The 16,451-nt window shown below is 58.3% G+C and overlaps 1 protein-coding gene across 1 annotated transcript; it reads right to left on the bottom strand.

Moving 5' to 3' along the window:
* Window positions 1-37: 37 nt before the first annotated feature.
* On the bottom strand, window positions 38-4,614 carry LOC103532104 (rac GTPase-activating protein 1). Its single transcript, XM_030454485.1, has 16 exons — window positions 4,530-4,614; window positions 4,203-4,405; window positions 3,971-4,107; window positions 3,687-3,765; window positions 3,434-3,487; window positions 2,751-2,828; window positions 2,350-2,470; window positions 1,933-2,096; window positions 1,564-1,725; window positions 1,323-1,418; window positions 1,049-1,250; window positions 866-971; window positions 578-710; window positions 392-494; window positions 165-282; window positions 38-89 (listed from the first exon to the last, which is right to left on the bottom strand). The coding sequence occupies exons 1-16, from the start codon at window positions 4,612-4,614 to the stop codon at window positions 38-40; spliced, it is 1,893 nt and encodes a 630-aa protein (XP_030310345.1).
* Window positions 4,615-16,451: the final 11,837 nt, after the last annotated feature.

Genomic DNA, 16,451 nt, shown 5'->3' on the forward strand with positions numbered 1-16,451 from the left:
TGCCAGCTCTGTGTCCCAAGGGAGCCGCTGTCGCAGGCTACACGGGGGAAGGGAAGAACCGGCCCACCTTCCTTGGGGCCGGCCCCTGCCTGCGTGGGGAAGAGATGAGTCAGGGGTGCAAAGCAAGCTCCCCTGGGCCCCCACCCACCCCCGGCAACACTCACGGGGGCCGGGCGGCCGTGCCCACGCAGCTCCGCAGGGTGCTGGGGAGGCAGCAGGTGCCGGCTGGGCTGAGCTGGCCCACCTTTGGCTCTGGGGAGGTTATGGGGTGGAAAAACGTCTCTGCAGGACAGAGGACAACTATCACACCCCAGCCCAGCCATGGACACCCAGAATTCTTCAGCAGCCACAGAGCAAGGGCAGGTAGAGGGCTGGGACTCCCACGCCTCACCTCGTTCACTCCCCAGGGCTGGTGTTGGCACCAGGTTCTCTTGTTCTGCCCCCATGAAGCCTCTCCAGAAGTCGTGTGGCAGTGAGAGGAGCCGAGCCACCACCTGAGCATGAGGGCATGAAGGATGAGGATGCTGGTAGCACCTGAGGTGCAGCCCATGTGGGGTCTTCAGGGACCTTTCCTCACCTTGCACTGTCGTGGCGTGTCCTCCATGATGGCGAGCGGTGTGGGGTTGGCTGAGCTGTGTCCCACCAGTGTGGGACCAAACACACGGGACAGGTTGAATACATCCATCTTGCAATCAGGGCTGCATGACACCCTGGGAGGTGAAATGTGACCGCACTACTCAGTCTAGAGGCCCCCCTCATCTTCAGCCCTGTTTCCCAGCTCTAGGGCACAGAGCCTGGGCAAGGAGCAGAGAGTTGGGACATGGGGACAGACCCACAGAAGTCTATGCTGGGATGAGCAACTCACCTAAGCAGGTGCAGCATAAGGAAGGCCAGGGTGTCCCTGTTGGCTGGGGGCAGCTTGCTCACCACATGGCGCAGGGCTGTGCTGCAGGTGGCATCATCTGGGATGTCTGTGGCAGCACCGGGAAAGGATGTTAGGGGAAGAGCAGCCCCTTCCTCCCATCCCCATCTTGGGACCTCTGCTCACCGGCAGCCCGCAGGAAGGCAGAGTGGAGGCTGAAGGTGACCAGTGGCTCCTTGAGCCCCCGCAGAAAGTCCTTGAGCACCCCGCACACCACGTGGATGTCAGCCACACTGCTGAGGGCGGGCAGCGTACCCCCAGCCTGCAGCAGCCTCCGCTTCCACTCCCGTACCAGCTGCTCAGCACCTGGCACCCGGTACAGCCCTGTCTGGGGTGCAGGGAGAGGGGCTCAGTCCTGTAGGGACCATAGCATCACCATCCCTACTGTCCTGGGCCCTACCTCTGTCAAACCTCGTGTCTCCACCTCAGTCACACACTGCACAACCAGCGCGGGCACCAGGGGCGGTGTGAGTGGGGCAAAGTCAGCCAGCACACCCTGGAGAAGACAACACTCACCCGCTCAGTGCCCACCACCCAGCCCTGCAGCCAGGGTGGGCTGAGCCCCAGCATCCTGGGGCCAATAGCCCAGCAGCCCCATGGAAACATGGAGTGGCCCCCAAGTACCACTATGCTCCCCTTACCTCAAGGGGCCAGGCGTGGCGGCGAGGACGGGGCTTGCAGGGGCTGGGGCACTGCTCCCGGCACTTGGGGTGCAGCAGCAGCTGGCACTGCCGACACTTGACGGCAGCCTTCCCAAAGCGGATGCGGGCACCACAGATGCTGCATGGCTCAGGGCGAATCACCTGGTGAAGTGGAGCAGGTACCAATCTTGCAAGTACCCAGTACCACTCCTCCTTTCCCCTTGAAACCAGCCCCTACTGCCTCCATCCATCTCTCTGTGTAAGCAGAGCTGGGGCAGGGTGATAGAAGAGACCCCTCAGACCCACTCCCCCAGCCCTGCTCCCTTTCCCACAGTAGCCCAGAGGAGGGAGAGAGGCTGGGATACACACTGTTTTGGAGGTGAACTGATGCTGGATTGGTGGGAGGCGTCGTGGAGGTGAGGGGAAGGCGGGTGGGGCGGGCTGCCCTGCAGAGGATCTGGTGTCAGTGTTGCTCTCCTGCCCTGGCACACAGCAGCCCCGATCCTCGCTGGTGCCCCATACTGTGGTCAGCTCTGTGGAGAGAGGAGGCAGTGGAGGGATCCCCAAAAGGCAAACCACTCCAGCAGCTGGGGATGGGAGGCTGCCACCTCCCAGGGAGACCCTGCAGCACCCCAGCTGCCCCAGGACAGTGACATTTGGTATGTTCAGAAGTTTCTAGTACCCCCATGATGGGGGCAAACAGATCCCCTCCCTCCCCCATGACAGAAGCACCCTGAGGTGGGTCCCACCAATCCTTGAACCTCCCTCCCCAGCCCTTCCTGTCACCTGCACGTGTGGAGACACGGTGACCCTGGCGAGAGCAGCGTCGTGGCACCAGAGCAGCAGGCAGGAGGGTGCCAGCAGGGCCTGGGACCTCAGCAGGAGTGGGCACAGGGGGGACACTTGTCTGCTGAGACAGGTGGCAGTGAGAACACCCCTGGCAGCAGCCCCATGGTGCTCCAACATCTCCCCATGAGTTCCACCTCCTCCCCAGCCCGGCACAGCCTGAGATGCTGTCATTATGGGCTTAGGGGAATACAGACTGCAGACACAGGCACCCAGAGGGAACAGCTGAGCACCCATAGACCCCACAGCACCCACAGGAGTGAGAGTTATGTTGCCTTCTGGCACTGAGGTGGCCCACGTACCCCATCCCTGCCCCAGGGCACACAGGAGTCCCTACTCACAACATAGTGGGGTGCCACAGAAGACCGGTGCCGCTTCGCCACAACCACAGGGCCAATCTGAGGTGCTAGGGACACGCGCTGGGGACAGAGCAGATGGGGTGAAGAGTCGGAAGGGACCTCCTCTATGACTCTGCTCCCCTCCACAACCCAGCGCACTCAGGCCAAGTGTTCTCAACCTCCCTAAAGGTTCTGTCACCCTGTACTCAATGTTGTTTGCCCCACATCAGGCACTGTGGAGACCCAGCTCCCCAACCTAGGTCAGTGCCAGCCCTGGGCTGAGTAGGGTCAGGCCTGCAATGCAGAGGTGTGAGTAGAGCACCGTGCTGCACGTGGGGATGAATTATTGAGAAGTCTGGCTGGGCCCTGGTGGAGGGTAATGGAGTTTCTATTGATTGTGGGAGCTTTTCTGAGAGACGGCACTCCCTGCCCAGCATCAATAAATTAAACCCCCCTGCCAGGCTCCTTGCAGCCTCCTGTGCTGGGATAGAGAAGTATCTGGGTACCCTAACCCTGTGTGGCCAAGGGCATGCACCCTAGCTGGGCTGCAAGCCTATGGGGACAGAGGATCCCACAGCCATGTTGCAGAACAGCAGAACAGACCCAGGGGACCTTCACCCATGTCGGAGTACAGACCCCAACATTGGCCCCCATGGGCTGCTTCATCCCAGAAGGTCCCTTCGTACCTGCCTCTCCTGGGATTTGCGCTTCAGGGTCCGCACCACCGTCATATCAACATCCTGAAAGGCAGCAGGGTGGGGGATGGCAGGGCTGCGTGGGGCCAGGGTATCCCCAGCATCCATACTCCAGCAGCAGCCTGTGCTTACCCCTAACCAAAGCCATGCAAAAGGGTTGTGCCACTGTGGGAGTGGGGCAAAACCACCCCCTTGACACTGGGGGGAAGCTGGACCATAGGACTCACAATTGGTTGCTCCTTACCACATCATCCTCAGTGCGGTCATAGCTGATGTCTGAGTGGGACAGGAGAGACTGGCACGATTCATCTACTGCAGATGACCTACAGACCAAGCTGGGGGTCAGCCTGGCCAGAGCCTCCTCCCCTTGTCTGGCCAGCACCTATTTACAAAGATGCTCCTGGGAGCTCAGGGCTGATGCCTCTTTGGAGCCCAAGCATCTCTGCTCAGTCAGCCTCTCAAACCCAGCAGAGGTCAGAGCAACAGGGGCACAGCTGAGCTGTCCAAAAGTCCACCAGCCCTGCTCACCTCCTGCTAGATGCCAGGGTTGCCCCGAGGCGCCGGCCAGCCAGGGCACTGAGGACAGAGCATTGCTCCCCACTCAGCTTCCTGCTGCCCCATGGCTCTCGCATCAGGTACTCGAAGACCAGCTGAAGTTTGCGCTCCTGCAAGCAAAACGGGCTGGTGGTGAGCAAGCTGGTGTCCCTGCAGCCAGAGACGCGGAGTGCCCCCGTGGCCGGCCAGGCCCCCCCTCCCCGACCTGCTTCTCCAGCTCAGCTTCTGCCCGGTGCCGCTTCTTCATCTCCACCTCCACCTGATTCCGGGCGTGCTTGAGCTTCACCTCCAGCGCCGCCCGCTCGGCCTCCACGCGTGCCAGCTGCTCCCGAGCCCATTGCCCGTCCTGCTCCAGCCGGCAGCATCTTTGACGCGTTGCCTCTAAGCACCGAGCTATCTGGATGCAGTCTGGGGGCAACACAAGCAGGTGGCCAGCCGGGATGGGAGGCTGGCGCCCAGCTCCCCCAGCCCCCGCTGGCAGCATAGCCGGGGATCCCGGGCTGCCCCAAGCGGAGGGGCTGAGCGCACCCACCTTCCTCCACGCTGCCGCCGAGCTCCAAAAGCTGCAGCACCCGATCCAGCCGGGCCAGGAGTGGCCCGCAGCGCTGCCGCAGCATCCCGCTGTCCTGGGACGGGAAGCCCCGCACACACACTGGAGAAAGGGAGCACAGACAGCCCTCTCCCCGTAGCGCCTAAACCCACGCTCAGGCCCCAGGACAGCGCAGGCTCCGGGTAGAGGGGCCCTCTCGACCGGCCTATGTGGGCTGGGGGCCGGGGTGGAGCCCTGCCTGGCTCCGCCTCCCCATCCCGCCGCCACGGGGTGTGGGCCCGTCGCCCCGACGGCTCCCGTGGAGTGATAGCATTCCCGGGAGCCTTGGGCGTGGGGTGCCCCGGGGTGCGGGATGGTAATGCTGGTTACAGGGTGCAGGGGAAGAGTCCAGGCCAGGATGAGGATGCCGGAGGTGTGGGGGTTCCCTTTTGAGGTGGGGTGGCCAGGCACTGGGGCTACCAGATGAGAGCAGATGAGGTGGGTGCAGGATGTTGTGGGGGTGTGGGGGCGTTGGGCGGGAGCACAGAGCGCGGGGGGTGCAGGGTGCGGTAGTGGGCTGGCTCCTGGCACGGCTTTCCTCAGCCACCCTTCCCTGGGAGCCGGAGGAGCCGATGTCCTTGTCCGCTGCTGCTGTTTCCCGCATGCAAAGCGGCTGCTGGCTGCTGGCGGACAGGGGCTGCGGGAGCCCCCAGCACCAGGGTTCCCGGCCGGGGCCGTGTCCTGCAGATGGAGCCACCTCCCCGCCTCAAAGCACAGCCGCTGCCCGGTTCTGTGCCCCCCGGGGGTCCTCTGCCCAGGGGCTTCCCGGCGCATCTCCCCGTCCCCGGATCTCCATCTCCCTGCCGCAGTCTTGGTGGCCTTGCATCCCCGCAGGGGCTGCGGGCGGGTTTGCTGGGGGCCCCAGTGAACTCCCCCCCTCTTCAGTACCTGTCCCGACCTGCTGCAAATACCGAGAATAGCAGCGAAAATGGCAACACTGCTGGGCGTGCAAGCCCCTGCACACCCCCGCCCCACACCCACCCACCACCCACAGTCTCACAGGCCCCTCGCTTGCCTTCACACTATCCTGGCTGCTGGCGACCCAGAGAACGGGGTCTGCACCCCATGGACACTCAACAGCAGGTTCCCCTTGCACCCTGGTGCCTCTTCGGGTTGGCTGTGAGATGGTTCAACAGGCTCCCTTCCACAAAGGGCCCAGGCAGTGATAAATGAGGGTCATGGGGGAACACCTCCACACCCCAGGGATGCATCTGAGGTGCTTGGTGGGAAAATAGATTTGGCTCATCATTGACAGTAAGGTCTGGGCGGTGTGGACCTCACCCCAAGGCTGAATCTCAGCAGGGTCATAGATGCTGCTACCCTGGACCCCAGGCAGCCCCAAGCAGGGTCTCCTTTGGGTACAGAGCCTGGCAGGAGGCTGGATTGTGTTGGCAGCACCCTGGTGGGGCTCAGCTCCATGCTGCACCAGCACAGAGGGCAGAAAGCATTTCTCAGAGAAGCTCCTTCTTCCCAAGGTTGAATGAGTCAGGTTTTGGAGTGACTTTAATTGCTGCTGGATCAATAGGCTTGGCACAGCCAAGCAAAATCCAATGGCATCCCTGGGGGCCTGCCTGCACAGCCCCCTGTTGTCTGCTTTCCCCTGGGAAGACAGGTGATCCGTGCCAGCAGTTCTGCAGCACCTGCCCAGATCCCAGCCCTAGAAGGGAAGACCCCATCCAGCATCTAGAGCCAGCACCTCACTTGCTTAGTACTAGCAAGGACATGTATCCCGCAGAAAGAGTGGCAGATGGAGTTGCCAACCCTTGCAAGACATGGCCAGCACTGGCAGGGGGACCCCATGCACCCTTGAGTTCTTTCCCTTGCCTGATGCACAGAGTAGATCAGTGGCATCTCAACCCACCTTGCACCTTAGGCACAAGCCCAGGGTCTCCCAGGAGGGCAGCTGCCCTGGCAGCATGTGGGCATGGCCAGGATGGGTCAGGAGCACTCACCACCCTTCCTGTGTCACCGGCTCCCTACCATCCAAGCCACCTTGCCTTGGTCAGGCACTGCATAAATAGCTGTTTGTGTCTCCGCTCGGCCCCTGTGTGGGAAATAATATCGGCTGATGGAACATAATGCCCTGCTTCACATGTTCAATTTTATCATTTTCCGAGGCAGGCAATCTTCGTTTAAAGCTGAATGGGCTAGGGAATGTTAATGAAGCGCTGGCGCTGCTCTGCACCATGCTTTATCTCTTGGAGAATAATTTGGGTGAGCTCGGAAATAGAGTTCCCAGTCCCAATTCAAGCGGCGGCAGCACCGCGTGCCGATAAAAGTGTAATTCCTGGCCAGCGCATGGCCCTGAATACATGACAATTTAACCCTTGGGGCCCTGCTGGGATGGAACTGCCTGCAGCTGCCTGCCTGCCTGGCTGCTGTGGTCCTGGCTGCCCTATCTGCCCAGCACCATCCCTGGTGTTCAGCCTGGGCAGGATGGGGTCTGTTGCTCACACTCAACTGGGCTGCAGAGCAAGGCATGCAGCCCAGGGAGCAAAAATAACAGGGAAGGAGCAGAGCTGGGAAAAATCAGTCTCGGACAGACAGGACCCTGCAGGTGAATCTGTAGAAGCACCAGCCTGCAGGATACCTGAGGATGGGGCTTCTGCCAGGAGAGGGATGTCCCAGATCCAGGGATTCCAAAGCACTGAGGCCAGGGAGGCATGAAGAGGTGAGGAGCTTGGGAAGTGAGTGGGAGCTGGGCTGGGGGAGCAGGCTGACAGGAGAGGGCAGGGGGGATGGGTCCAAGGGAGCAGCCCCTGCATGAGCATCCTGTCCCAGAGAGAAGGGCAGAGGATGGAGAACACTCATGGGCCAAGGGCACGTGCCTTCCCCCAGGGCTGAGTGGGGTGCTACGCCAGGAAGGGCCCTGGACCCTGGTGTTGACTGAGGGGACCAAGGTGAATTTGCAGGGGGCATTTGCTGGTCTTCAGAGGAGAAATGCAAATTTGCAGGAGTGAGCAGCTTAAATCTCAAGAAGAATGCCTTCAGTGATCTACATGGTCCTACTTGAGCCCAGCCACAGGGCTGGCTCCAGCTCCCATGAGCCATGCTCTGGCAACAGATCCCTGCATGGTGTAACCCAGGGGCTCTGCCCTCCCCATCCTGTGTGCATCTCAGTTGAGCTCCAGAGGCAATGGACAGCTGTGCCCATGGCAGTGAAGCACTCTCTGAACACAAGTCACTAAGTACTGGGCCATCCTACCCCCAAAGATGATGGAACACCTTGGTTAGCAGAGAGAGATGTCAGCAGAGCCCCTCAGATGCCAGCCTAAGACTTCTCCAGTAGGACAGTGTATGGGTTCTGGAATGAACCTTTCCCCTTGGAATGAGCAGGGCATGCAGGTTTCTAGCACCGTTAATCAGGGCTGCAAGAGCCTGGATTAATGTGCACTCCAAGGCTCTCCAGTCCCAGCTGTGCTACAGCCCTCTGCTCTCAGCCAGGGCCGCCTCCACGCACTGAATTATCAGCCTGAGTAATTAAGTGGAGAGCTTTGTTTTAATGCAGACATCTGATGCCTTCACACTGAGGAGCACAACAACTGTCGCGGGTGTTTATGCTCTGTGCAACACATCTGGCTCACAGGGAGAAAATCCATCTCTGCCGCTGTGTGAGATTAAAAGGAATGCTGCCTGGGTGGGGAGAGAGGAGGGATGGCTTGGCAGACAGCGTGGTGGGCAGGATTTACCCCCAGGTATTGCCTCAATGGCTCCTCAAACCCCACTGGCAGGAGGCAGTGGTTCAGGACTGCCAGCAGAGTATGCATCCTCCCCACTCCTCAGTGCACAAGGCAGCAAGACACGTTATGAGACAAGGGATAATTATGGGCTTGGAGATAAATGGAAATAGGGCAAAATAAAACATGGGTTTATCGACTGTAGATAGCGCCTGGCTCACCTGATACCTGCTGCTGATAAGGGAGCTGGTATTTGGGGGAGGAGGGAAACAGATCTCAAACCAGCTGCTCTGCCATGCAGGAAATTGTTGCTTTGCACAGATTAAGGGATTAGCACCAGTGCAGCGAGCTGGAAAGAGTCTGGTGCAGGAAGGAGCCAGGCTGTGGTAAGAGAAGAGATACTGGGAAGGTGAGAGACTGCTGCTGGGACCACTGTGGATGCTCTTTTTCCACCCCAAAAGTAAGGGACATGGGAGGGATCTGCTGTTGCCACAAAACACAGACCTTTTCTCTCTGCTTGGCCTCTGAACCACTGGTGCTTGCTCACCACACTCACTTAGGATGTCTGAGTGCTCTCATGGATATTTAGTGCCTTTCTTATGTTTTACGAAGTAGCTCAGTTTGCCAGGCAGTGGGATAAGCTGTGCCTTTACAAGCCTCTTCTCCAGTGGCTTCCCCCAGCATCTCACAGCTCCCAGGGACCCCATCACTTTGTGGGTGCTGGCAGCATCAGGACTTCCTCATACTTGCCCTGTGGCAAGGATGTTTTCATGAGAGCCGGCCCTCAGCTCTGGCAACTCCAGCCCCTGGCTTCTGGGCACCACAGGGAAAAGGGAAGGGGTTAATGGAGTTGAGAAGAACTCTCAAAAAGTCCACAGAGAGGGACTTTTTAAAGTGTGTGTAGTGATAGAATGAGGGGTAATGGTTTTAAGCTGAAAGACAGTAGATTTAGATTTAATATTAAAATAATTATTTCATGTGAGGGTGGTGAGACACTGGCACAGGTTGCCCAGAGAAGCTATGATTGTCCCCTGCCTGGAAGTGTTCAGAGCCAGGTTGGATGGGGCTGTGAGCAATCTGGTCTAGTGGGAGGTTTGGAACTAGAGGATCTTTAAGATCCCTTCCAACCCAAACCATTCTGTGGTTCCATGAAGGGGACTGCAAAAGGGAGTTCTAAGAGAGGAGAAAGGAGGCTCCAGGCAGGAGTGTAACTGCTGCCTGTGGTGCTCCCAGTGAGAGCATCAAAGGAACTGTCAGGAGAAACTGTTTTCAAGGAGAAAAACTAAAAGTAGTTTCCAGCGAAATCCACACTCTGTGCTGCTCCCCTGCTGGGAAAAATGTGTCGAAATCTGGCCTGGGACCTCTGCCCCTGTGCTGATCGGGCCGAGGAGCAAATGCCGTTGTGGTTCGGTGCAGCCGCCCTGCCGAGGCTCGCCGGGTCCCTGCGCCCTGGCCGCCGGGGATGGGTCAGCTCTTAAAACGGCGTTGGGGGAGTTTGGACAAGCAGCACAAAACCAGCCGTCCCTATAGCAGCCCTGAGTAATCTGAGCCTGAGAAATTTGAGCTGGAACAGCAGGGTCGGTACAGCCACCTCCCGGCAAGCAGGCTGATTTATTGCCTGTATGAGCCGAAATTGCTGCCCATGCTGGGCAGAAAGGCAGAAGCAGATCCCCTACCTGGAGAAACTAACGACAGAAGATCAGAAATGCCATGCTAAGAAGACACATGGAATGGCTTGAGACATCCCAGCCAGTTGTACCTGTCTGGGCATAACTACTGCCCATACTCAACACCATTTCTCAGCTGGACCTCTGCAAGCAGAGTCTGTAGAGGAAGCAGAAGACCCCTGAACCTCAGGATGACTGTGGGCACACAAATGTGGTGGCCCCAGATGGGTGCTGTGGGGGCAGCAGGCTGGCTATGGGCACTGCCCCATGGGGACTGAGCACAGGGCTGCATCCAGAAGCTAGTCTGGATGCAGCCCTGTTTCTCCCAGCACAGCCTGCCAAGGAGCCAGGGCACAGAGCAAGGACTGTGGCGCATTCATCTGATGTGGGAGGAAAGGGGCTGCCCCTGCCGAAGCTGCATGCACCGTTTTCACAGGGTGCTAACATGCTCCCCATGTGCCCCCCGGCCACCCCATCACCCTCGCCTCCTCTGCTACACCCAGCCCAGATGATGGATGGTTTTCCCTGCCAACTGGAATTAATTCCCCAAGATGATATATCAAATGTTTTAATAAAAGCCTGATATATCACACCCCTTGTCTCCTGTCCATCGATTCATTTAGCAATTTTGCCCAAAAAAGGCAATCAAATCAGACTGGGCAGATTTATTCTGTGTTAGCTCTGAACACATCTTTATTGGTCCCCATTCCCCTGCCCTTGAGGTCCTCAGAAGTAGTTTTCTCTCCATATTTGTTCTATTATTTTACTAGGGAAGAAGCTCTGATGATTGCCAGTAATTGTCTGGACTGTTGTGCCTTCCTGTTATGAAGACTGAGACCTCACTGGTGGCTGCCTCCTGCTGCCCTGCTCTCCTGTCCTTCTTGGGCAACAGTACTGTCTTGGAAAGCACATTAACAAGCCCCTTAATGACTACAGCCATGCCAGCCCAGCTCACAAAGCTAACTTCTCCTATGGCTTCCCTTGGAGGAGGAGAAGTAGCAGAATGTTTTCTGCATTTCTGCAGCTGCATGGGTGCCTGAGCCACCTCTGAAACCCCACTGACTCCCTTCATGGATGGATGCTGTCCCAGTATGGGTTTTCATCCCCCCAGTTTTTGGGAACTGAGCCCTCTGGGCAGGGTGTGCTGGTCAGGCAATGCATGGAAGGTCCATGTCACCAGTGATGGAGAATTTTTGGGTTCCCAAGAGTACCCCGGAGGCTGGCCCCACCCTGGCAAGGCTCCCTTGTCTGTTCTGCTGCCCAACATCCCAGCACCACCAGCAGCCTCAAGAGCCAGGCTGGCATGGAGCCAAGAGTGATGCCGGGATTAGGCACTGCCTCCTACAAATGAGCTGTTAATTACCATAATCTGGTAATTGAGAAAAATCTAATTATGCAAAGCTAATGGATTTAGAGCTGTGCTGGGGAGCACAGGCCAGGGGAGCGCAGATGGGCAGGGCCACCATCACTGGCCCATGGCTGCAGACACTGTGGAGCCTTGCAGCATTTTTCACTTTGCTCTGGGGCCCTGTTGGGCAGCCAGGGAGGTCTGAGCATCCAGAGGTGAGACCTCAGCCCTCTCACCCCACTCCAGATCTGTTGGGTTTGGGCACCATCTCCTCCCTGTGCCTGGACATCTTCATCTGTGGTTTCTCTAGCTTCATGTTCTGATGTGGGGGAATGCTGTTCCCCCTGCCCAACTTGAGTGTCCTCCCTGATCCTGACTTCTGCTCCCAGGCCCCAGGACCCTCTAGGTCTCCACTCTGCTCCCACTGCTAGAAAAAAAGCCCCTAAGGATCTGCCCAAGCAGGTGTGTCTGTGGCAAATCTGGTAGGGAAAGACAGTATCTTTTATTAGACCATCTGAGATGGCTCAGAAAGGGAGATCACCTCTTGGGCACATGGGTGCTTCTCAGTGGACACACACAGATACTTTCCTCAGCTATATTGCTGGTCTCATTAAAGATTTTGCCTCTTCCTGCACACCTCAAGGGCAAGGGATGCTGAGCTACGCCAGCCCCAGCACTGTGCCAGGGCTTCCTGTCCCAAGGTAGTGCTATGCTGGAGACCCTGGCAGCATCACTTCTGTGGCATACAGGTGGTGCCAGCACCCAACACTCCCCTGTGGTCTGTGTCACTGTCCCCTGCGTGCCCTGCCACCTCTCACCCTCATCCTGTGGTCACAAGAGCCTGATCCCTCACAGCTTTTGGGGAGCTTAAGGAGGTGCGTAAGGTCAAGGGCACAGGAGCTGTGACAAAAGTGACACTTGGATTCTTGGCCAGCCTGATGTTTTTGAGCCATGATCCTGCAACTTTGGTGTGGAGCTTGGGATCTTTCTCATATCCCCATGGCCAAAGAGTTGTTGTTCCCCACAACACACTTCCCCATGCCGCTCTCCTGAGCCCATGCAGCCCTGGCTGCGGGATGTGAGGAGGTCCACCTGCCTCTCCCTCTCTGGGGAGCCCAAAATAAGTGCATGGAGATAGTGGAAGCGAGGACTCCAGCTAATTGCCTGCACCCCCGGGGGACAGGCAGTGAGAGTGCCCCGAGCTTTCCAGGACGTTTTAGCTTCTGGCTCCGGTCCCTACAGGATGCGGTGATCACTAAGTACAGTCTGTGGTCTCGGCACTCAGCGAGCTTCCTCGGGGCAGGGTGTGGGCAGTGCTGTGTCACGCTGTGCCGGTGCCGCCCCGGTCCACCGGTGCAAGCTGCCTGACACAGCCCAGCCCGGCTTCTGCCCATTCCTGCCTTGCCACCTGCTCCTTAAACTTTCTCCAGCTCCTTGGGTTCATCAGGGAGAGGCAGCATGTGGCTGGAGGAAGCCAGGAGCCCCCCTTCACACCCTTGGAGTCCACCCCGGCCCTCGGCAGCCCTTGTGTTGGGGGAATGCCCCACCAGGCAGCCGGTTTGCGATGCCCCAGCCCCGCAGCAGCGCCCGTGCAGCCTGGGGGAGTTTGCCAGCCGATCCACGCTCCACGGCATCCAGCACATCTTCCGGCACCAGCGCTACACCATCCGCAACCTGCTGTGGCTTCTGGCCTTCCTGGGCTCACTGGCCCTCCTCATCCATACCTATGCCAGTTGTGTGGGCTTGTACTTCCAGTACCCCCACGACACCCAGCTGGAGGAGAAGAACGCACAGAACAAGACCTTCCCTGCTGTCACAATCTGCAACATCAACTCTGCTCGCTTCTCCCAGCTCTCTGGCTATGATCTGTATTGGGCAGGGGAGATGCTGGGTCTCCTGGATGGGGCTGGCCGGCCCCTGGCGCAAGAGAGTGTGGAGAGGAGCAGAATGGAGTCTCTGTTGAGGACACCAGCCCTGACCGAGAAGAAGACCCGTCCCTTTGACCTGGAGGAGTTTTATGGGCGTGTGGGCCATCAGCTGGACCTGGGAGAGATGCTCGTTCAATGCACATTCGGTGGTGAGAAGTGCAACGGCAGTGACTTCCAGATGGTGAGTGGCCAGTAGCAGGATGTCCTGAGAGGCAGGGAGGGCTGGGCATGACCCCAGTGATGACACCTGCTGCAGGGGCAAGGCTGGGGTGCTGACAAGGGGATCCTAGTCCCTGGTGATGGGGAAGGGGAAAGCTAGTAGGCAGCAATTTTTTGTCAGCTGTAAGGATGCTAGATTTGATGTGAGGTTTGTCAGGGCTGGGGCAACACCCATACAGAGCAGAGGTGTACTGGGCTGGGATGGAGATGCTGTGTCAGGGCTTGTGCTGTGAAGCTGGGATGAGAGATACTAGGAAAGGATAGTTCAAGGACTCTGGTCCTGGGACTCACCCAGCCTGGCTCAGCTCCAGCGAAGGCAGGCTGTGACCTTCACCCTTGCTCCAGCCTGACCAGAAAGCCTGTCTCTTCACTCCTCCTGGGGGCTCTGGGGGACAGCTGGGCTTGCAAAGGGAGGGAAGGGAAATCCCTGCCTGGAGAGCTTTGGAAGGGAGCAAATCATATCCCATCCTAGCAGACAGGGGCCAGGGGATGGACTGCATCCAGGCAGTAGCATCAGTGCATTCAGGAGGGCACAATCCTGACCTGTCAGCCAGCATGGAGAGATGCCTGTGGACACCAGTGCAGGGAAGTGGCTGAGTTCTGGTGTTACTGAAGCCATGGAATCACAAGAGCTCACGGAAGTCCCAGCGATGGACGCTGATCAACCCCCTTGCCTCAGACACTTGGTACATGTTTGCAGGATCATTCAAGGGTGAGGGAGAGCTTCTGCCCCTGTGGGGTTCCAGGGGGCCTCCAGTGCCCTGCTGGGGTGGGGAGAGACAATTGCAAGGCCATTGTAAGGCCAGTGTCCCGAGACAGGAACTGGCACCACAGCCCTGCCTGCTGTCTCCCTGGGACAATGAACGGGTGGTGCTCACCACCACTGCGCCAACTCTCCTGGCTGGCAGCCCCTGCTGGCTTGGCAGATGCAGAGCTGCGAGTCAGAAGGATCCCTAATTTAGCGTGACGGCTCCGCTCATCACACTAATGAGAACAAAGCGGGACTGCCGCGCAGGGCCCTGCTACCAGGTGTCTGGCAGCTGTCAGGAGGCATGACTGGGAGACTGCTCCTAGGGAAGGGGGACCCCCACCCACCTGGGTGGGACAGCTCAGGCCACTGCCACTGACAGGCTTCTGCCACCCTCCATCATCTCCCACGGAGCCCTTGTTACCCAGCCAGGCACTGCAGAGCTGGGGTGACCGTCAGCTAGGGTGACTGAGCAGGAGCCGGGATGGCATTGCATGGGGATGCAGGCAGGGCAGAAGGGATGTCTGGGGTTGCAGGCAGGGCAGTGGCAATGGCCAGGATAAAGCCACTTTCTTCTTCTCTTCTTTGCTCCTGAGTCAACAGCTGAGGATTACAGGGCTGTAAACAAGAGGATCAATGGTGCTGATGGGAACATTTCCTGGTAATAGCTTTGGCCTGTAAAACACAGTGCAGGGGGAGGAAGGGGAGGCTCTGCTCTCACAGTTATTAACCCTTTCCATCCACAGACATGAGCTGGCAAGCTGTGGGCTTGGACTTGCTGGAGTTGTGTTGGGTGCACCTTGCCAGGTGAGATCTGGGTGTTTCTGGGCCCCAAGGACAGGACTGCCAGCAGCTCACAGAGTTTTTGCAGCCCTGGGAACCCAGGTGACCAGCTGCTGTGCCAGATGGCTGTGCCTGGACTTGGGCAGGCACCCTGAAACACTGGGGATGCAGCAAGATCAGTGTCTGCTCAGTGATGGTGTGTCGAGCCAGCAATGCTGTAGGAGGCATCTTGACCTCTGTGGCTATGGGATGGCTTCCCTGTTCTTCCTTGAGATATGTGGCATCCTAGGGAGGAGCTGCCAGCACTGAGAGGAAATGTTAATACTCCAAAAGAAGGTTGCTCAGCCCTGGTTTGTGGCATATGGGAAGATGGGGGGCTGCTGCAGGCAGATGGAGAGGTGAGAAGAGCTGCTGTGGCATCCTCTGGCTCCTGAGCAGGACAGAGTGTGCTGCCAGCCCTTCCAGGCAGAGCTTTGATCAGGTTAAGATGCTTTTTTCTGCTGGTTGCACGGGAGTATGCCTGGGCAGGCAGAGAGAGATTTCCTTCCGCTTTCTCATTCACCTTCCAGGGCACCTCTATAGGAATCCTAGCCCCATCTGTTCTCATTACTACCACACCCCTGAGAGAAATGGAGCCTGGAGCAGGCTTCAGGCTCAGGAACCAACCCTGCCCTGAGCTCACACCCCTGCCCGTGCCACAGCTGCCCACCCACCTCACTGCCTCCCACCTTGCTGCTTACCTCCGTGTACAGGTAGCCATGAGCACACCATGGCCCTGATGTGAGCATCTTGCTGTCCCACTGCCTTGGCATCAATGCCTGCATGTGCCGTGTATGCACCTCTGCCTTGGCAGGACTTCTCATCACTGTTGCCAACCCCAGGGCACTGCCCTGCACACACACAGTCACACTGCCACATGCCACACGCTGTCCCTACAGCCAGAGCAGGGCAGTGGACAGTGAGTGCCTGGCACTCAAGCAGATGCCTGCATCCCTCAGTAGCCATGGCGTGTCCATGGTGACCTCCACCCACCCTGCTCAGACCTGGCAGGTAAGTGTCAGCCAACTTTTATCTGTTCTCTCATGGGGCAGCTGTTCCTCCCATTCACATGAGGAGAAGTGCCTCCATTTCCCATCCTGATGGGGAGAAGGGTTAATCTCCCTGAAATTCAACTTCTCTGCTTCCCAGAGCCACTCTTTACAGGGCTGGCAGCAGAGGATCACTGACTAATCCTCCAAAAATGAGCTGGGTTGCAGTGGGCTCTTGGTTTCACAACTCAGCAGCTCCCAAGAACATCACCTGTGGGTGGAAAAGGCCAGGTCACCCCTCTAGACTGGCCAGGGCTGCCTGCTGCCCACAGCCTGGCCAGGCTGCATGGTGCCAGACTGGCTGTGGAGATGCAGAAGGTCCTAGGGTGGAGCAAGGATGTGACACAGGATTTGTTCAGAGCTGGGTCTCTGTGGGGCTTGGGACACAAGGCTCAGAGGATGACCCA

The sequence above is a fragment of the Calypte anna genome, chromosome 7, assembly GCF_003957555.1.
Source record: "Calypte anna isolate BGI_N300 chromosome 7, bCalAnn1_v1.p, whole genome shotgun sequence".
Lineage (NCBI taxonomy): Eukaryota > Metazoa > Chordata > Aves > Apodiformes > Trochilidae > Calypte > Calypte anna.

Bases quoted from the DNA above. Each gene is read 5' to 3' on its own strand.
- LOC103532104 (XM_030454485.1), bottom strand. From the start codon at position 4,614: ATGCTGCGGCAGCGCTGCGGGCCACTCCTGGCCCGGCTGGATCGGGTG. The intron at 4,108-4,202 runs GTCGGGGAGGGG...TTTTGCTTGCAG, and splicing joins AAGCTGAGCTGGAGAAGCAG to GAGCGCAAACTTCAGCTGGT. The intron at 972-1,048 runs GTGAGCAGAGGT...GTGCTGCCACAG, and splicing joins TGCCTTCCTGCGGGCTGCCG to ACATCCCAGATGATGCCACC.